General features: G+C 30.3%; 1 protein-coding gene across 5 annotated transcripts in view; it reads left to right on the forward strand.

The window, feature by feature from the left end:
* Positions 1-23,001, forward strand: part of LOC106457198 (protein SET-like) — a 72,030-nt gene that overhangs the window by 42,965 nt on the left and 6,064 nt on the right. For 2 of the 5 annotated variants that reach the window (XM_013916590.2, XM_013916592.2), the window contains exons 5-6: positions 4,789-4,871; positions 22,440-22,475. In XM_013916590.2, coding sequence (XP_013772044.1) covers positions 4,789-4,871; positions 22,440-22,475 — 119 coding nt within the window. The remainder of the gene's footprint in view (positions 1-4,788; positions 4,872-22,439; positions 22,476-23,001) is intronic. The other 3 variants (XR_001290685.2, XR_001290686.2, XR_002610101.1) reach the window with 2 other exon arrangements.

Below are 23,001 nucleotides of genomic sequence, written 5' to 3' on the forward strand. Positions count from 1 at the left end.
ATGTAAATGCTGATAGGTAATTTAAGAGTTTCAACATCCGAAGATCTTATATCAAACAGCTTGTGTCACATGTTGTTCATGAATATTGTTTCATAAACAACTCATATTAAAAATGTAAAACACCTGTGGTAGTTACATGATTAATGTTTATTACTTGTGTTTAAGAGCAAAAAATCTGTCCAGATATATATTGTTTACTGCATAAAAACAATTTTAACTACAGAAATGATTAGTGGAAGTCTTAGTGCTATTATACAGAAGTCATTTTTGTGTAAAAAATTATGTACTTCAAGTTACAAGAAAGGTTTAAACAGTAAATAGTGGCATCTTAAATCAGAAAGTCCTGAAGTGTTTGAAATATTATGAATACTTACAGCTTTGATACGACAGATGCGACCAGTACAGCAGTGTAATGATATTTTTTTCCAAGTTGTATTTCTTATTATTGAACTTATATGATAATATTGTTTATTGCATAATAATGTTACTTATTTATATATGTTGCTATGGCACAGGTTTCCTAAAAAAAATAATTGTGCATGTAAACAAGCAAAATCAATTTCAGTATGCCATAAAGTTTAGTGAATTTGAATAAAACAAGTGTGGAGAGAGGGATTTGACTGTAAGGTTACATTGCACATATGAACCTTTGTTTGTGTGAAACATAGTTTACCTATACTGATACCGTAATTGGTACTCTTGATGTTCACATTGTTGTAAAATATATATATATATATACTTATGTATAGTGTGATAACATTTGAAAGTACTAAATGGCTAAAGTAGTTGAAAGAACTAAGCAAGAAATGTGTTTAATGTTTTGGTGGTTATACAACTTTCATGAAGACTGGTGAATATATTCTGATTTAAGGCATTGACCATATTTTCTCTATTCATCTAGCTCAGCCCTCCTTTTTATTTATTTTTCTCATTTATATTAAGACATTACTTTCTAGTTTCTAAACAAACTTAGAATACCTTTAAACTGGAACAGGTGCAAATTGAATATGCTCTTGTTAGTTAACTAAGTCTGTATGGATGTAAGAAAGACTTACTACAAGAAAAAAAAAAAGAGTCCAGTTGAATTTGCCTTAAGCTTGCTTATGCTTTGCTATTTCCAAGCTTGTGGTTATTAAGTCATGTTGTACTTCATATATTATTGTAAAGCATTATTTCCTAAATATTTCTAATATACATGCAATTCAACAAGTTGGCACACTAATTCTAAGATTTAGTGTGTTAATTGTGTTTCAGTTCATAGTATTAATCGTGATAGGTAAATCTAAGTATTCATTGATGTATGTGTTAAAACTGAACTGTAATATGTATGTTCAAGCTGAGAACAATGTCCAAGAAAGTTTAGTAGCAAAATTGGTTGTCTTTAAAACATACAAAAGGAGTAAAAGAGGGAACTCCAGAAAATGTTATAGCTGGCAGAAAAAGTGCTTATTTGATGTAAATGTTACAATATTGATGTTTACTTATACAAATTATTAAGTTTATCTGTGTTAAATTCTTACAAAGGTACATATAACAGACCAGTATTCTAAATACACATATACATTGAAGTTGATGATTATTTTTTGTAAATCCTTCTGACAACAAAATAGGTCAGATTGTTATTCATCTTACTTTTTTTTAAATCCATTTGACATGTTTAATTTTCCAAACATTTGTAAAAAATATGGTGGTGGCAGTTTCATGACTTTGTTGAGCTTTGAATAATGTAAGCTCATGGTTATAGTTATTTATTCAAATAATCTTGTTCAGATGAGCAACTTTACAAATAAGTAGTGAAAAAATACTAAATTGAACATTGTTATGAGGGATAAAGTTCAATGTGTTATTGACTTTGCTCCATTTCTCACAGTATTAAAATACATTTTGAAATGCATTTAGTGCTAATCCAACAAATGAGTAGGTTAATAGATTAACCAATTTGTCCCTAATTGGGAACATACATTTTAAATGGCAGTTGCCAGAAAGTGGCTGATAAAGATTGTGGTAGTGAATATGATAGCTGTTTTATTTTATAGATGACAGGTTTTATTTTCACATAGCATTGAAGGTTATATTTCCTATTAGTTGTAAGCTGGTATTTGCATGCATTAGGAAAAGTGTTATATCATGAAAATGGAAAATTGGAAAGTGGTCAATTACATCAGTGTAGCAGTTATTTCAATGTAAACCTTATGAAATTTGTTTCTTATTCAGTTTCTAAAATACTTGTAAATTTAAACTTTTATATTGTGACTTTCCTCTTCTAACAAACTTCACTTGGACAACTTCCACATTAGTTGATATTTTAAGAAGAAAAAATTTAAAAATGCATCAGATTTCGTACTCAGGGTCACACGGGTGTTCAGTTTAGTTGTTTTTTAAATAAATCTTCAAAGAAATTAAAATACAGTGTTATTACTTGACTTTTGGTTAATAATCATAATTAATAAACCATTTAGAAATTTGAATTTCACAAAAAAATTAGACTTTTAGTTACTAACTTCACACAAATCCTTAGTAATCTAGCATTGTTTATGTAAATAGCATAAGTACCATGTTCATTACTATGAATCTTAATTATGTGCTTTCTGACAATTTGCCATTTTAAATATATGTTCTTGCTTTTGAGGAAATTGGTGTTTTTATAATGAATCCATTTTAGAATGGATTTTAGTGTTGACATAGTATTGAAACAAATATCATAAAATGTTGTCAGGTAGACCAGTAGGGATCACTACCTGCAAGAAAATATTTTGTATAAGAGTCTTGGGGTGAAAAAATGAGATTAAAGTCATAGAAAATTGGTGTTTATTTTTGCATATTTCTTTATACAAAATTTGCCAATAAATGACATTCAGTTCTAGAACAATCTAGATACTTTCAGGTTTAATAACTTTAAAGCATAACTTCACGTCAGTTTACTTACACTAGAACCAATAAAATTTTCTGTTATTTTTGCTGTGATTACTGTTAACTATACTTAAATTATGATTTAATTTTGTCTGTAATATAGGAGCAGCATTTTTAAAGATACGTGCAACTAGTTCCAAGACCGATTATGTTATGTTTATCCTAGAATTAACTTTTATATAGGCTTCTGAACAACTCTTAAAACTCAATATTTGTTATGTAAATGTTAGTAATATATTGCACAAAACAATTTCAAGATAATTGAAATATGCAATATTATAGCTAAAACAAAGTAAAAACCACTGTTATAATCTTGTTCAATTATTTCATCCATTCCTTGTTATGAAAATCAGGCACGTCACTAAGTTTCAATCTCAATATGTATGGAATGCACTCAGGAAAAGCCTCTTGCCATCAAGTGATCTTAGATAGTAGGGATATCCTGAAACTCTCATAAAAATGGTTGAGAAAATGATTGTTGATGACCATATAGTTTTGTCCAGTATACTATACTTGGTCCTGTTCTTCTAATTCAGTTGCATCTTGAATTACTGCCTGTGACATTAAAGCATAAGCAGAGCTGCTGCTATAAGTTATTTATCTTGTTAGTAAGATTTTCTAAAGTGTGACAAAATATTTCAGTAAACAACCAAGAGCAACAGTCATTTGTTCAAGTTCTATCTGATTTTTGTGTTGTAATCCACTTTAATAGTAAAACTGTCTTTACAGCTTTAAATAACTTGCCAAAGAAATTGATTTTCTTAAACTTTTCCTGTTGCTTGTATGTTATTAAGATCACTAATAATATTTTTTATAGAAAAATGCTAATTTAAATCTACATACATATATATAACAGCTATAGCAGCTTATTATGTTTTAATAAAAAGCTAATTTCATTACCATTAGTTTTGGCTTGTGTTTATTTTTCCATTTACACAAGATATTTATTTATATGCTTTATATAAAAAAAGTTGGGATTCAATAGGAACAGTGCAGATAACCCATTGTGTGGCTTTGAACTCATGCAAAACAAAGAAACAGCATGTGAAGAATTCTGTTTGTTTTCTCTTGTAATTTTGAACTAGCTTAGAATTATTGTTTGCAATTTATTGGTATTTTTAGTGTGTTTTTTTACATTGAATTAAAATTTGCAAGAAAGTGTATTTGTAAGTGTTTTCCAATAAATATAACTCATTAACTGTTAATGAGAGTAGGAAAAAACTAAAAAATATTATAGAATTGATATCAAAAGTTTATATAACTGCCATTTTAAGATAATGCCTGCAGTATTTTTTTCCTGAACTTGCAGTTTCTGTTTTGCCACAGTGAGCCCTGACAGATTTGCACAAACACAGTTTTTGTGTTTTAGTCTGTTACCAAATAGCATAGATGCAAGTACTCAAGTAAAAGTCTTGAAAATAAAGGCTCTTTTTTTTTCTTAACCAAATACAAAAGTTGGTTTGATTTAAAAATGATTTCACTCAAAAAAATGTAAGAACTATTGTGCATTTGGTCGGCCATGCTCAACACCAGTAAACAAACAGTAGATATTTAAATAATTAAAATAAAACAGGATATGATTTTTGTAGACGTTTACTCCTGTTAGTATAGCTTGAAAAGTGACTGACATTAAATATTAAGATTTAATTTGCAGAGGCTTATAGATTCATTTCATACAAAACCCAATAAAGTCATCAAAAGCTGAGGTTATTAATTACCTCTTGTACTAATGAAGTCTAAATCAATTTTTAGAAAATGAGATAATGCATTTTAAGCTAATATTTTAATGATTAGATGGGAACATAAAATTGGGGAGTGTAGTGTTATATCATTATGAATCAAAAATAGAATGGTTAGAAGTCCATTCTTTCATATTAGTGAAGAGGAGGAGGTTGATGACTCAGTAGTTGTTGAAGAAGAAGATGAAGATGAAGAAGATGCAGAAGCAGAAGAAGGAGGAGGTAGGTGTGTCATACTATTTAAGTTGAATGTTGTGAAGAACCAAAAATACAAGTTGGGAGTGGCTGCCAAAATAACAGTTGTCAACTGCAGGCTATAGTAAACAGCAAGAGTTTGAATAACTAAATTATAAATAAAGTAACAAGTTAGATTGGCAACATCCAAAAAACAGCTGTGATGCAGATCTTCCATTCTATATGATAAAGATCTTTACAGAGAAGACCAGTCAGTCAGTTGAAATCTGATAGGAAAATAAGCCAGCAAGCATGGAAAATTTAATTTCCTATGCTCATATATATGAGTAGTGGATATACAAGGGCTAGATGTCTTTTTGCATACACTCGTTTTGTCAGCTTGTTAAAGTTAACTTGCTTGTAGAGTAATTGTGGTGCTAAAAATAAACAAGTAGAGTTCAGTAAGTACCCACTTTTCTTTCTGTTTATCATTAAACTATAAATGTTCTCACTGTGTGTATTTCAACATTGTTTCCCTTGATGATGCTACCATGCATAACTAGTAGCACAATAATTAGGGCCATTATTCGAACTCATAAGAGGTCAGAATAAGCCATGAAATACATGGGAAGGTGGTATGTTCAGAGGTTTAGAGAGATGTTATAGAATAATTACATGTACCCTTGGCTCTCAAACAAATCTTGGATTCAATGGTGAGGAATATACTCCTGTAGAGATACTTTGTAATTATGGATGAACTAAGCATTAATTTTACATAATGTCAGTTACTCTGCAACCAAAATTTAAACTTTTTGCCACCATGAACCATGTTTATTTTGGAATGAGAGGGCAAGATGTTGATTGATTATAGGTTTTCTGCACATGATGTTTATCATATTTATGCATACATCATACAATGTTACAACAATCATTGGTTGGTGCATAGGTCAGTCAGCCAATATTATTAATAGGCCACTCATTTATCAAGCAATTTTTGGGATCCTCTAGGAAACACTTTTTGGTGAGGATGAGACAAAAATGCTTGGAATCTGCTGCTGAGAATAAGATGAGTGTCTAAAGTTTTGCTGTATTTATTATGACCTTGAAAATGATATTGTTCAGAACACCTTGTATGACAAGTGAAATTTGTGCAGAATGAATAAAAATTACAAGTCACTTGCCCTGTTAGATGAATGGCCAGTCCAAAAAATTTCAAGCTCTGATTTGTATTTGCATATCATTGTCTTGGTGAATCCAAGGTTATTTATGAATGACTCGTAAAAACACAAAAATTTATTCACATAAAAAGTGAACAACTAATTTTACTTTAAATGTAAAATCTCTTAATCTAATTTTTAGAAAAACTAAGAATTTTGTCATTCATGTACATTTGTTTTTTCTACTGAAATCCTTTTAATTCTAACCATTAATTTAGTCATCCACATGTGCAACTGTATTTAGCTTTATTAAGAAAAGAAAAGGGTAACCCTAATACTGTATAAAATTGTAAATTTAACTTGTCACTAGATAAATGACTAAATTTTAATGATGTTATATTAGGTCAAGATTTTAGAGGGGGGAAAAAGAAAATATATTTTTCTAGTGTATGCAGTATTATTTGAAAACTATTATATAGCACAGTTTATGATTTTGTTGTCAGAATGTGAAATTGAGGTTCTGATAGTTGAAGGTATTGATTTAAGATTACCATTTCTTATTTAGTCCTCTATATACAAATACTGGTGATTAAAAATATTGTAAGGGCATACATTTTTTTTCCTTCACATGAATTTAAGAATTTTGTTTTACAAAGCACTTGCTATATTAGATAAGAAAGAAACTACTAATCACACTTATTACAACACCTAACTTCATTTTTTTTAGTACATTATCTACATTTAGTACATTATTTAGTACATTTAGTACATTGTTTTTCAGTTTCTGTTGTCACTTTTATGTGAAGGTCGTGACTAAGTTATTAACACTTTGGGAACCTGTATTAACTTTAAAAAAAAAAAAAGAAGGAAGGGTGAAGGAATTGCAAATAAAGAACCAGTAGTTTTTCTTTTAAGATTTCTTTAAATTTAATTCTGCAGTAAAAGGCATTAAAGATTACTTGGTTTCAAACCAGATTCAGGCACAAAATGACATAATGAGATAAAATTAATTTTCTTCACCAACGTATACAAATTTTACTATCTAGTTATTGCAAACTTATAAAAACCTAATCATACCTATAAATATTCCAATTTTTTTTTAGCTCATCTGCCCCTTACACTTGTACATTACTGGTGTTGAGCACAGTCGACCTCATGTTATGTGTTGTGAGTGTTATTCTAAGAAACAACGCTTTGTGTGCATCTACTTAGTGATAAAACTGTCTTGATTAATTAATTATATAAATAGAACACAATCAGAAATTGAACTTTAATATGGAGAGGTTAAAAAAGGAATGTTGTACAGTAGTTTATAGTATTTATCTTGGTTGTTATTTATTAATTTTCAAATGATTTAAAATTGCAGCATCATTAATTTCAGAGAAATTGGCATGGTGTCTATTGCTGTGGTACTGGCTTTTTTAAGAGTTCAGATTACTAACAGAAATGTACCGGATGTTAATCTAGTAAAATATTTTCTTTAATTAAAGAGAGTAATATATTTTCACATTTTTTTCAGTGTTTATTTTTTATGACCTGATTAGATACTGTTTTAGGCTTTTGTTGTTATCACATGATCGATAATGGGATGATTATATCCATCTGGCTATGAAATGGCTAATTAATATTAATTTGTTTATACTTACACAAAGTATTGTTGGTTCCTGCCATGAGTTTGAGTGAAATCAGAATTATTAGAACCAGCAGTCTTCTGGATCAGCTGCTAAACTTCATAAACCTTTTTACCTGAACATGTTTTTAATGCTAAATGAAAGAAATAAGAACATACGCATTAATATGACATAGTTGTACCGATTGGTTTTGAAAAAAAAAAAGCTTGCTCTGTGTTATTTTGATTAATTTTTATAAAAATGTTAATTTTCTTGCTTTGACTACCTAAGTAATAAAAGTATTGTGCAGAATTTGTCATTTGTTGTTTTATCATATATGTGAGTATGTGATGTAACAAATTAAAGCACTTATCTTAAAAGCTTAATGTGGCATTGGCCACTTCTGAACAGTATTTGTTTGGAAGTTTCAGCTGTAATTTGCACCACTTCTCAGTAAGAAACACCCCAAATTCTTCTACGGATGTAAGAGCAAAAAAAGTAATGATATTGAATTTCAAAATATACTTTATTGAATAGGTCCAAGATCTGTAAATTGAGTAGGCTATAGTAGATTACAAAAATTGCATAGTTTCAGGCATCTTCTGTGGCCTTTCCAATTTACAGTTCTTAGTCCCATTCAATCATTATTGATTATTTTTGAAAGTATGATCCATTCTACATCAAAAACATCTGTACTTCATTATCATTGGAACCAGAATTTGAAGAATAGACTTCCTTACAAAGGTGAAAGTTTAGTTGATTCATCTGATCAGATCACTTTTTACAACTTCTCTCAAGTCCATAGTTTGTGATCATTTTATCATGCAGCCCCAGTGGTTAGTGTGCCAAACTGTGGATCTGAGTTTCCTTTCTTATGTTCCATTACCAGCAAAAACAAAAATTCCCCTCTGCACTTTGGGACCATGATGAATTATAAGAGAGACAGTCAAATCCCACTATTTGATTCAAGTAGCTCACAAGTTGGTGGTGGATGTTGTTGACTAGCTGCTTTCACTCTAGTGTATCAAAATTATGTACAGCTAGCACAGATAGCCTTTAAGTTGCTCTGTGTGAAATTCAACAACTTACATTTACATTTTTGTAATGCCATAAAGTGAGTTTCATTACCCATGATGGGCAGAACAAATAGTCTTGTATTTAATAACAAACTAACTAACATATTTTACTCTTTTTCATGAACAAACCTGTCTTTCTAAGAGTGATCAGTGGCATTTTTATACAGCTGGTTTATCATGGTATCCCACAAGATTGAGTCTGTGTCATGCAGTTTCAAAAGAAACATTTCAAATGCATTAACCACTGAACTCTTATTATTATTTGTTTTGTTGCATGGCTCAGTTTACAGCAGTCCTAGTTACACAAACTGTATTTTTGCTACCTTTGATCAATGCACTTCAGGTTTCATCATTTGTGCTCCATGTTGAAATACAATAACAATTGGTTTTCTTTGCACATTAGTAATCTGTGTAGGACTTGGTTAAGTCCTTGGACATCTGCAAAGCAAGTCCAAACTGTTATACCTCATTTGAAGTTTGATCCTTCCTTGAAGACATAATGTCAGAAGTTGTAACACAGTAAGGATTCTTTTATATACACACACACACATGTGAGAATGGGTTAAATGTAATTTGTAATTTCAACATGAATACTTTCCACTTACAGTAAAGGATCCAGTATTCCATTGAACAAGTTAATATTTCCTTTTTTCATTGAGAAGCAGTAAGTTGTTTTCTAACTCTGCATTATTATTTCAAACCAATATTTTTAACTTAAGGTTGCATGTTAAACTAAGGTTAATACTGAATTAGTATATTATATAGATTAGTATGTGTGTAAGGATATATGCACTTGATCCTAGCAAAAATACTTTTTTGAACTTGGAAAAAAAGCTTCAAATGGTTAATTGTTACATAATTATAAGCTTGTATGAAAAATTATCTAAACTTGTATATTAAACCCAAGACATGCCCTTTGTAGATTGCTGATTCAGGCCTTTAAAATATGTAAATCACTTGGCTGAATTTTATTCTTAAAATAACTGCCTTAAGGTAATTTTTATGGTAATTTCATAATCTGTGGAAGTTTCCAGAATATACATCAAACCAGAAGGTAAAGGGTATGGAAAAAGAGATAAAACAAAGGATAGAAATGGCAAAAATAATATTCTTAAATATTAAAGACTTGCTCAGGAAATATGTCAACCTAAAATTGGACAAGAGACAATTGAAATGTTATGTATATGGGGTGGAAGTGTAAACCGTTTTTGCTGAAATAACAGCTGGAAGAATATGAAGTATCTTATAAATGAATGATGAAGACCAGTTACGTAGAAAAATTATTGAGGAAGTATGAGGATGTGCTGTGAACATATGTAAGTAACAAAAGAAGCACTACTTTAGATATATAATTAAATCTGAGGGAAAGTTAGCAGAATTTATTAGGGTTGGGTCAAAAGAAGAAGAGAAAAAGGTAGGCAAAGACTCAGTTGGTAGATGACATTAGAAAATGGACTTGAAATGAGAAGCTTCATTTAGGCTTGTTGATGCAGGAAGCACAGAATAGAGAAAATTGAGAACCATAGTTGTCAACCCTCAGAATTGGGGAGGACACCATGATTGATTGAAACTAATATTTATGCTGTATATGCTACATAGTAATGAGTTGACTGAAGTGTTTTGCAGTTTTTCATTAGGCTATCAGACTTTGATGTATTTGACCTGCATTACGTTATAGTGTGTGTTTGTGTATTATTAGTATCAATACAGTTTTCAACTTCCACAATTTTTGTATATTTGATAAAACACAATGATTCAAGTCAGGTAGATTTACCTCTGAAATACTGAAAACCTTTCTTTATTGAAATTGAATTCAAGCTATCAACAAAACCTGACTAACTATTTCTAAATCTCCTTTACACTTTGCAGAGCATGTGTTATTTACCCATAATTCTCCACTCTCCCACCTTCTATCTGAATTATTTGTGCTTGCTTCAAGGGATCTTGCATAAACTCTGTTTTCCCATCATAAATTAGATTTTCTTGTTGACAGCTGTAGTGTTCACTTTACTATAAAAAATTTCTTATGCAATTTGCTTGTTACATGCAGAGCAAATTGTAGCTACTAGTTCAGGTATGATAGTTCAACATATTCATGCCATTGTACACTGGCAGGTGTTACAATTGTGTGATGCTTCATTTGCATAACAATGGCTTCTTTTTTTTTGTTTTTAGTGAAGATTATTATTATCACCTTCAGAGTCTGCAGAGCTGGATTTGACTGCTAAAGTTCTAGTCCTGATTACACTATGCTAGTCTCATTTCACTTAAACTTGTTTTCTATTCAATAGTAACTCACCAGCAGGAGTTTATTAGATTTTAGTATCTTTCTTTGTTTCAGATTGTCAATTCCTTCTATAGTTGTGTTTGTATTATGTTTTTTGATGCTTGCTACATCTACTTGTATTTTTTGAGTGACCTAGCATAAATGTAAGTATGGTGGGTCTTCATGACTAATTTCTGAATGACTTCATCTGGGCTTTTGGGACTCAACTATGGACATTTTTTTCATGTTGCTTGGGTTCATAACATTTTCTACTTTGATTTTCTATGTATCATACAAATAAGACTCTTCCAGTTTTTATTTCATTTTGGGACTGGCAGTTTCAAACATTTTCTACAGCAGGGGGTATTAATGTTGTGCTTCATGTTTAACATAACATTAAAGGACAAGTTATCGTTTGATCCATCTTGGCCATCCTATCCACTAAATTAAGCTAAAAACTCAAAGCCAGACCTTATCATTCAAATATCTATCATGCTTTCCCTTAAACTCCCTTAAATTAACTGGATCTACCACTTCTGAAGGCAACCTGGTCTTAAACACCAATCACCCTTTTAGAAAAATAATGCCATATTAACTGAAGTTGACTGCTACCCTGCCAAAATTTATATTTGTGTCCTTTAGTCTTTACCATTCTCACCATTAAATACAAAAAAAAGGTGAGGCAACAACACTATCAGTTCCTCTAGTAATCTTAAACACTTCAATCAAGTTCAGAGATCTTAACCTATCCTTGTATGGCAACTTTTGAATTTCAGGTATCATCCTAGTAGCCCTCCTACATTTAAATGTGGCCTCATGTGTTTCATAAACCTATACTTTTATTCTATGTAAAATTTCACCCTCTGTGATTGAGCTCCATAAAATGGCATTGTCCTTTGGAAGTGGACAAAGGGGTGCCATCTGGTGGCTGAAGATGCCTTGGAGGGTATTTTTCCCATCTTCACATGCACATCCTTGCAAAGCATTCAAGATATTCAAAACAGGACTACCATTATCACTAGATTTTTCAGCTCCTACCAGCATGGGGATCATCTGTTTTTATTTATGTTTTGATGTTCCCTTTGCATTTTCCTTATGTTGTTGAGCCCATCCTTGAGGACACTTGAGCTTTTCTTTATTTTCCTTGATCTCCCATTAATTTGGCTGGTTTTGTGAACCCATCCTTCATGTGACCTATTGTGTAAGCATTAGGGAATGTTATACAAGCCCTGTTTTCCTGTTACAATTTAGATTTTATTGAAAGTTGCAACAGTGATGAAATTTTGGTTATGGGGAGGCAGGAAGGAATGTATTTCAGAGGTAAGTAATAGTTTGAAAACTATTTCAATTCTAAAAAGGTAAAATTCAATCAGTTAGACTTAACTCTAAAATACTGAAACCTAGAATACCCACACATGAAAAGAAACCAAAAATATAAAACTACAAGTTACAGGGCAGGAAGTTAGTAATATAGACTATAAGAAATATATGTCCAAGCAGAGTTTTGTTTTAAAATTCAGAACCAGAATATAATTTGAAGAACTAGCTTTCAGGGAGAATGAGTGAAGCAGAACAGCCTCATAAAAAAAATTGGACCTAAAGGACACCAAGAAAGAAGGCATTTTACTCAGAAGGGTACCTCTTTATCCATAACACCCTTTAGGCAAAGACATCAATTTTGTGTATTGAACCTGTGAAGCCAACAATGTGACACATATGGTTGCATAAAAAAGGTAGGAGGAATACTTTGTCCTGCTCCTGTAATAAAAGGTTCTCAGGAAAGCAGCCAAGACACGTATAATGAAAAGACATATTCCAGAGGCCCTTCTTCATTCATCTAAAATATGGCTTGTGTGTGAAGCTGACACTAGTGATAAAGTTATCTCAACTGAAACAAGAAAGATGAACAATTTTGTGGGTTAGTCACTTACTGGTTTGGTATCTTAGCAATGGTTTCTTGCCTTGTTAGGTAGAAAAACAAATTAAAGTAAGTGGCAATCATACTTTAAAGTAAAATTCTTTGTAATTGTTGATTTTTTTAGTATACATATTTGTATTATGCCTATTGAGTACTCTGGCCATCCCTACATAGAGTCTACTGATTCTATAATACTCCACTCAAACCTAAATCCACTCTGGGCAGTTTCTGATGTCATTGCTTAGTTGTAATAACTAGTAGTAATTAAACAATGTTATCATTACTCCCTGAAGTTATGTCTTTTTACAGAAATCTGGTGTTCCTTTAAAAAACTTAAGTACAGGGTGAAATAGGAATTACCAGCCAATAATAGTTGAACATTAGATGACTGTTACATGTAGAATACTCAATGGTTTTTACACTATACAGTCTGTGTCATTAGACCCTATATTGTGTATGATGTGAAGGAATAAAAAAAATCAATACACATAAAGTTAAATTTTATCTTACATTCATAGAACATACTACTTTCAGTTATGGGGGGAAAATGTCACAAAACGTGTAACAAAAAACATTTTGTAAATGTAAAATTATTTAGGGATGACAGTGCCAAAAAGAATACAAACAAGAATATAGGGATGATACAACTATACATATATATCATCCCTACATTACTTTCAATATTAGAATTTAATGGTACACTATAAAATGCATACTTGGCTTTAGTATTAATGCAGTTGAAAGTTATATATTCCTGGCTACTGGTATGAAGTTTGTTTATTATAATATTATGGTCATGTCAGGGTAGACATCAATGTAGTATAACTAAGAACCTAGGACTTACAAGAAAAACCAAGTTGAGTCAAAACATGCCTTGATTATTATAGACTTTTATTACGAGGTCATTCAAATGGACCTACCTCAAAACCATTTTGCACTCATGATTTCATAGTGTAACATGAAATTTTAATATTGAAAGTCATGTGGGGATGATCTATGTATAGCTGTATCAACCTTATATTCTTGTTTGCATTCTTCTTGACAACTCAAAGTTAACAAGGAAAGGATTTTAGTATTTCAGAGGTTTGAAATCCATTTTATTCTAAAAAATTTATAGTAGTAATAGTTGTGGTATTTTAACTATTACACATGAAATATTCCTTTGAGTTAGTTGTTCAGTATTTATCATATGAAACTCAAAATAAAACAAAGTGTGGAATTATTGGTAACTTTGTGTTTGCTGACATTTCACTTGTAAAAGGCATTTACTTTAATTTAAAAAGCAGAATTTGTATATTTTAATGTTTGTGAACTGAATATAGGCTAGTGTGTATTTGAGAAAGTATTATGTCAGTTGATCTGTCATAAGATTGCCAATATATTATAACTTTTTTCCAACATAGTCATTTACATTTCAGCTGATCAGTTTCTTCACCCATATGTTGTGCTAGAATGAATTACTTATCGTTCTGAAAAAGCAAACTGCTAGAATTTGATGATTTATGTATGTTAGAACTACATTTTACCTAAAGGTGAATTCAAAATTTATCAGTACAGTTGTAAAAGTAAAGTCTCGTATATTGCAAGTTCCTTTTATTGCCTAATCAACTTGAATATTTTACTTATGGAGGGATAGAAATGCAAACATAATCTGGCTGTTAAATAAAATCAAGAAAAAAATTATTTATAAGAAAAAACATCCAGTGAGATTGAACTATCAAATACAGATACACATGTTAGTTAATTCAAATAAGCCATAAAAATATTATTATTTTTTTCTAATGATACACCTGGATACTAAGTTATTGAACTAGAAATAAATGTGTAAAATGTTTCATAATTTATTTCAGGTATGCTAACTTGAAATAATTGTTTATTTGGAATGAATGTTCCTAAATGTTTTCCCAGTACAAAAGTTAACTTAAACTTGGCTGTTTTCCTGGTGATATATAAAATTGGTCTCAGATTTGTAAAGGTTTATGCCAGGGCCAGTTTTAGTAAAGTGAAAGAAATTGAGAAAATAGTATTTCCTGAAAGTAACAATTATATGGACACTTTGTAAACATATATTACTGAATCTTAACCTAGATGTTAAGTTTTGGTTGTTCTCTGCTTGTGTTTGGTCTATGAAAGATATTGTAATATTTTTCTGGGTAAGTTTGTATTGTACAAAGAGTGAACATAATAGGTTGTTGCTATGCAAGGTAGAAAAAGACTAATGTCATCAGCTAATTTTTAAATCCTTCATTGATTAGATGAAAGCTATGAAGTGTTCATACCAGTGAAAAGTTGGTTATCTAAAAGGGAGTTCAAAACTAATGTCAGTTTTTGTAAAACGCCAGAAATTTAGAATTTTCAAGGTATTAAATGCTACATGTTGGCCATTCTGGCAAGATCTGTAACCTTATTAACATTAGTCTAATGCAAAACAAAGAAGGATAAAAACTTGTACATTTCAAACAAAAAAATTGTATTCCATTATGGAATAAAAACCAAACATTTTATAGCCTCAAGTAGTACATATATTATTGATGGGCTAACACATCTATAATAGTTAAAAAAACAACAACAATCATTTTATGAAATAATATTTCATAATGGATTTTTTATAGAGAGTGCAATATGTTTCTCGTGATTATTGAAAAATCTTTTGTGTTATCCTTTTTCATAGTTTTATGACCAAGCAATATTATAAAACCCTTTTGTGTGTGTATGTGTCAGGAGTAATTAATTTTCATTCTAGTTTTTTTGTTTTTTACATATTGTGAAAGTAATATAAACCCATAAGTTACATCACTTAATGACATTTATATGATATTACAATTTCAGAAATACCAAACTGATCAACTCTATGCTTCCCAATGTAATTTATTTTAACACTTCACATTGAAGTCTGCTCTAAACTGTCACTGATTAGCATACAAGAGTGATTTCCTTGGATGCAAGTATGGAATAATTTTATCTCAAGATAGCTTACAGCATTAACACTTATCTATGTTAATGTACTCTTTTGCATGTGATGGTACATTATCTAGCTGTAGGTACCACACCATTGTGATATATATATACACATATTTCCTTCTCAAATAGAATTACTGATTGGCATTTGTGATGAAACAAATTGCACATTAATAATAAATTATCATACTGTCATACATAAGTATCTAGAACAAATAAGCCAATTATTCCAAGAAATGTTGCACCTCTGATGAGACTCACGTTTGTGTAAAGAAAAAGAAGCACAATTTTACACAATCATTCAACATGACAGCATTTCTCAGACAAACTGCTTTAAATGTTTTCATCTATTTACAGTGTAGATCATCATTTCCATTCTCAGAAGCCAAGAATAATTTGGTACGTTTGAAGTTAATATTCTTCTTGAAGAATAAATTAAAAAAGATCTGCAATATGCTCTTTGAAGAATTAGCCTGTGTGCTAATTATTACTGATATTCAAAAATCACCTTGACCTTTAATCACATTAGGACGCAAAGCCTATTAAATTTTCAAATCTAGTGACAAATATGCAGGAACTAGTTTTGGTTTTTGCATGGCCTAAATTTTTATGTACAACTTGTTGTTGTAGGAAGAGTTCAGTTTAGGATTTGTACAGAAGTATGATTAATTGATAAGGTAGTTTGTGTACATAACTGGAAAGAGCATTTATATTATTGAATTATTATAGAATGTATGAAAGGTTATACATGTGATAGATTACTGTAGCTAGTTAGTATATATTCAACTGTACTATGTGGTTTAATAATTAATAAAACAAAGTAATTATTCATCAACAGAACTTTCTGTTTGATGATCGTGCAATACTTGCTACTTAGTAGAAATAAATTCTGTTTTTATTTTTATGATAGTGACAAAAATCAAATTTCAGTTGTTATTTTTTTGTGTATGCGGGGCAATTTATCATGTTGTCACTCATATGGTGCATAATATACCATGCATTTGTTATTAAAATGTACATATTTTAAAAGTATGGATTTTGTTGTGTAGTACTTTATACACCTGTGCTATGAAAAGGCTCTATGGAAGCCTTTCATTTTAATCTTTGTTTTAAAGCATTGAAAATGTTTCATAGTTTTAGTTGATCGGTAACATAATGATCTGTGTAAAGCTTTGATTGAGATGAAGGATGTTTTGTTGTGTGTATATAAGTTACACACTTTATTAGTTGAATAAAGCATTGGTTCTGTTAGCCAAAGATCCTGGGTTCAAGCCCCAGTCCTAGAGTTTCTTTTCACTTACAATAATGTTTTGTTACAAAGTTTACTTTCGTTGATTCATAATGTGAATTAATTAATGATAAATATATATGTGAGTCTAGTTAGACTCATCATTTGGTTGGATGGTAGTAAGTCAACCCACTAATTGCCTGACCATAACAATGTAAAGTGGTATTAAATTTCATACACATAGTTAAAAAAGCCTTATTGGAGAAGGGGACAGCTTGTTGTACTCTTGAATAGAGCATTGGCTTTGTTAGTCCAAGATTATGTTGAAGCTGCAGTCCCAGTTTCTTTTCCATCAGTATTTCTAAGATTAAATGATCTAATTTCTCACACAGAACAAAGGCTGTCTGTAACATCTTATCTCCACCAAACCTTGTTAACATTGTTCTTATATAAAAAGTAATAATTTCCCATGTAGCTTTCAACATGTATTTGCAGAAAGTAGAACTGTATAAAACTATGTGTCATTAAAAATAAGAACCCCAAGCTCACTTGGTGCAATCACTGACTGATTGCATTATCTCTACTTAAATAGGATCTAGCTCAAAACAGTTATGTAGCTTAGTGGTTAATTTGTACTAAAAGCAAAAACGTGTTGAGTGAAGAAAAACATTAATAACATGAAACTAAGGATGCGTATCTCATCATAGTAGTTGATACAGAATGTATCTAGATATTGATGCCGCAGTACGATGCTTATCTAGATATAGTTTTACCACCGGTTTGGTACAAAGTTTGACAGTCTTGTCTTTAATTTATGATCTATATTACTAACATTGTCTTTTATGTGTGTGTATATATATATATAAGTACTTCACACTTTACGGTGCTTTTTCAAATTCTCAGGTTTGATCAACTAAATGGTAGCTGGCAAGAGAAGTAAAATAAAATAAAAAAGTTAATATTTATCTCTACTGTTGTTGTTAATTTATGTTACTTTGCAAGTAATGTTTCTGATAAAAGAAATGAAGACAACATGTATTACTCAATACTCATCTTCCTTTATTGAATCATTAATTTTTAGCAAAAATACTTTATTAGAAATTCTGATTTTTTCTGTACAAAAGACTTGTACTGTTTACTCGTATCTCTGTATCACCACATATTTAATAAAAACCCTTCTAAACAATGATAAAATTGAATTTGAAATAACATTCAAATAATAAGAATGAACTAGCAAATACAAAGACACTAGTTGCTTATCCTCCTTACCTAGTGTCTTTTGATTTAAAGGGAATGATAATAATTAAGACATCTGTTGCAGTAAATGTTTGCCACTGTAAAACAACACTGTATGATGAATTCTTATTGTCAATCATTATGCTGCAATTTACACATCGAATTTTAAACTAATGTTTATCTTATTTTAGCCATTGGTACTGATTTTTGTAGAAGTTTTTAATATCACATGAGGAGTGTGTGTCCTAATGACCAGAACTTTATTGAAAGTTTAGGAAACAACTGAATGATATAAAACATAGGTGAGACTAGATGAGATTGTTGATTGACCACCGAGTCAGCCAGTTAACTTAGTGCTGTAAATTTTTAGTGTTTTTAGCCAAGTACTAGAAATAAAAGAGGTATCTTAAGTACAAGAAAATTAGGAATCTATTGAGGCATTATTTATTTGTGAAGTTAGGCCTGTCATTAGTTACATGGAATTTGTGCTCATTGTAAAACTTGTAGTCTGAGAAATAAAATGTTTTCGTTATTAATAAATGGACTGAACTTGCATTTTAATTTTTTACCAAATAATCCAAAAAGAGAGAGCCTTTCCAACCTTAGAAACCATTACAACACTGGTGTCAAAAGTGGTAAAAATAAAGTTCTAACTTCAAGATGTTAAAACAGTCTTGTAGTGAGATTAATATTTTCTGGAAATGAAGAAACAGTGGAAAAATGATTAAAAAAAAGAGAGAGAAAGAGAATATTAAAAGAAGACCAAGAAAAATTAGAAGAAAAATACAGAAAATATAAAGATCAAGAAAAAAGTGGCAAAAATTGAAAGACAGTTACAAAAATTAACAGAAGGTCCAGAAAATTAGAGGAAAGAGGCAGTAATTGAAGAGAAGAATTACAACAACAAGATGGACAGTTTACAGAAGACTTGTGAATCCAGATCAGTAAGGTGGAAGAAATGATATAACATTTACAAATTGAAGTTGAAAAAACCTTAAGAGATGTACAGAAAGATTATAATAAAATTCAAAAAGACATCAATGAAGTGCAAAACAATTATAAAAAGGTTACCAAAGAACAAAATAATGCTAATATAAAACATGTGGTAAATGAATTTGCAAGTGCAAGGATTAAATCACATCTTTCTGTACTGGCTTAAGAATTCAAATCTCAGGCACCATCAACTGTTATGGAATAGGAAAACTCGTCTGGTTTACGTATGTTACCACTACTGCATGATTTTTGTAAACTATTCCAGCCGCAACTAATGTGATCTAGAAGAACTCTTAAGGATTGGGTAACTGTTAACTCAGAATGGAAGAAGTAACCTATATGACAGGTGTTTCAATTGCATCTTAAAAGGGGATATTACCAGGAAGCACAGAGGAAATAGAAACTGCTTCCAAGAATGACAGGAAAAAGGAAACTATTATAGGGGTGGAAAACATGGACATTATTTCCTTAGAATGAGAATATCTGGTTTGATTGAGATGAGTTCATTATTTTTTTTAAGAAATCAGTCTACAAGTTAGTGGATTCATTGATGGGAATCCTTACAACATTTTGATTGACACTGATTTCACAACTACCATTGTTCAAGCAGATTTGATAATGAAATGTGCATAATTTCCTACAGGAATGAACCAAGATGATGGATTGACATGAACAGCAAGTGATCATAAAGTTCCAGCAAGAGAAATGTTAGATGATTTTTGATATTGAGGAAAAATAAATATCTGAAAATAGGCATCATGCAGAATCATGGATGTAAGGTTATTCTTGTTTCAAACAGTTTCACAGTCTATGACCAGGAAATCCATTTATACTACAAGAAAATTACACTACCATTGGCTGGATTTCCAGTGTCAACACATGATAATGAAAAAATCTAACATAAAGTGCAATAGAGCAAAATACCAAAAGAAAAGCAGTTTAAATAAAAAGCCATCCATCATGTTTAACTTTGGAAATACATTGTTAAGAGAGCAGCCTACTGCTTAGCTTCAGAGAAGTTGTTGCCAGAAGTAGATCACCTTATTAAAGTGTCTGAGGTCCCTGTCAAGACTACTTCCAGAGTATAATCGGGGATGGAGCAACCAATGGATTCATTTTACCATCTATCTGAAGATAACTTCTTATTGGCAAAATGCAAGTGTTGATAAAGGACAAGAGGTCATCCAATCCTTGTACCATAACTCATGGAAAAGAAACCACCAAATAGATTTGGTAGCTGGACAGTTTAAATATCATAAATAAATAAAGAAAATCATATTTTGTTAATTAAATTTTCATTGTACTTTGTTTCACATAATTAATGATTGTAATGTTTATTTATAAATACATATGATGTCAATTGTCAAAATTTACTTCATTGTTAATTATCAAAGTTTAATGTAATGTACCATTGTCTTCTTGTGTAGCATAATTGTTTAAGAGACTTCACAATCCAGGAAGGGGAAAATGTTATAGGCTATGCTTTTTTAATTTTGACCAAAGGGAATTTTTAATGTCACATGATGATCATGTGTTTTAATGACTAGAACTTTCTAGAAAGTGTAGGTAAGGATTTGAACAGTATAAAATGCAAGTTAGGCAAGATTTTTAATTGATTATTAAGTCAGCCAGTTAATTAGTTAAGAGCTGTAAATTTTGAGTTTGTGTTCTCAGTGGAGTACTAGAGGTACAATAAGTACCAAACATATGAAAGAAAATAAAGTGGAATATGTATTTTTGTGTGAGGTTAAGCCTATTATTAGAAAAAAATAAAGTGGAATATGTATTTTTGTGTGAGGTTAAGCCTATTATTAGAAAAAAATAAAGTGGAATATGTATTTTTGTGTGAGGTTAAGCCTATTATTAGTTACGTGAAATTTTTACAAGTTGCAGAACTTAGTTTGAGAAATAAAACACTTTCATTATCACTGAGTTGATTGGACTTTACCAAATAATCTACAAAGAACATGCCCAACAATAGAAAACAGTACTATATATAGAAGGTAACTATGGTTGATTACATGTGTGTGATTAATTGCAGGAAATTTGATTAATCTCATATAAGTGGCATTTATAATTTTTGCATATTTATAGTATTTTCTGTATTACCAAATTCAAGAAACAAAAGATTATACACTTAGTAATGGACATAAAAAACACTACTGTTACAACAGTATTCTATAAAATTCATTTTTATCATCACCTGATCTTCTGTGAGTTTTGCTGCATTACACATTATATGATATGACACTTATTGCTAAAAGCTTTCATTAAAAAAAATTCAATTGATCAGATAATGATGATAAAAAAATTATCAATTTGTTTTAGACTTCACTGTGAGTAGGGTCCACATATTGCACATAACAAGTAATTTCATGTTTTTTTGACTTAGCATAAAGAATTGGTAAAAAAACTGGATGAAATCAATGATTTTCAATCTAAGATAGATAGGAAACCCCAGCAATAATTATTGGAATTAACTGCAATACTATTGGTATTGTTAAAATAAATTGTGACTTGTGTAATTAGGGACACGATAACCAACAATACCATTTACCCACAAGCAGTATGGTGCATAAATAGTTCCATACATATATATGGAGGGAGTAAAGTGTTTTTTTTATTAAAAAAAATTTATTATGATATACATGCTGTGTATATAATACATAAGGTTTACAAGCAGAAAATTCTCATGAATTTTGGTCATTATATATTGGTAATTACAAAACTTTTTAAATTTTAAGTTAATTTCTAACACCTTCAAAAAAAATTGTTTATATCTTAATAAAAATAATTTTCCATTGTAAGCATCTCACTGTGCAGTGCACTAGTTGGTGGTATATCTGAAAGTACTTAACAGAAAGGGTTGTAGCATGCTTTTTTTTTTAATAATTACGTTTTTCTTTATAAAATAGTATATTTTACTAATACATTCCTCTGGGACATTACTTTTTTTACAAATATTTCCATTGAAAAATATTTTTATTTGCATTTTCTTTTACAATATTCAAATGTATTATATGCTACAGGGTAGAACATAGAGATATTCAGTTTTAATATCTCAAACTATTTTTTTTTCAAGCACTTGAAAAGTTGTATGTCAGTATAATATATCTTCAGTTATGTTGATAATATTTGTACATCTGAAACATTGAATTATGTATTTCTTTCCAGAGGAGGATGTTGATGAGGAAGATTCTTTCAAGAAAGGTATGGTGATCTCAGTTGGACATTTTAGTTCCATTGTGTTATGTATGTAAACTTAGCATTAATTTTTGTGTGACTGTTTCTAATTTCTCGCCAGTAATAATTTAAACCTATAAGGCATAGATCATGCATAATCAAATCAGCTTTTAGATGTTACAAATCAGCTTGCATGATTTGCTGAATTCAAAAATTAAGATTTTGTGTAAGTAATGCCTTCATATTTACAAATTATTGTGATTTACAAGTTAATAATAAATATTAGTATAACATTATATTTTAGTAATGTAGCATGTATTTTGCTGTAAGCAGTCAAACTTTTCATTTAAATGCTTATCACAACTACTATTGTTTTTTAAATAATCAATTTCACACTATAATGTAGATTTACCACTACTTGTGACATAACTAACAATTGTTGTTCAAATAGTTTTTTGACATAAATAGCATCGCAACCATTACTACCTGTCTTGTTCTGACCTACCAGAAGAGCCCTGGAGTTGGGCAGAAAGTCTCATCAGCACTTGACAAA

This window comes from Limulus polyphemus, unplaced genomic scaffold, assembly GCF_000517525.1.
Source record: "Limulus polyphemus unplaced genomic scaffold, Limulus_polyphemus-2.1.2 Scaffold302, whole genome shotgun sequence".
Classification (NCBI taxonomy): domain Eukaryota; kingdom Metazoa; phylum Arthropoda; class Merostomata; order Xiphosura; family Limulidae; genus Limulus; species Limulus polyphemus.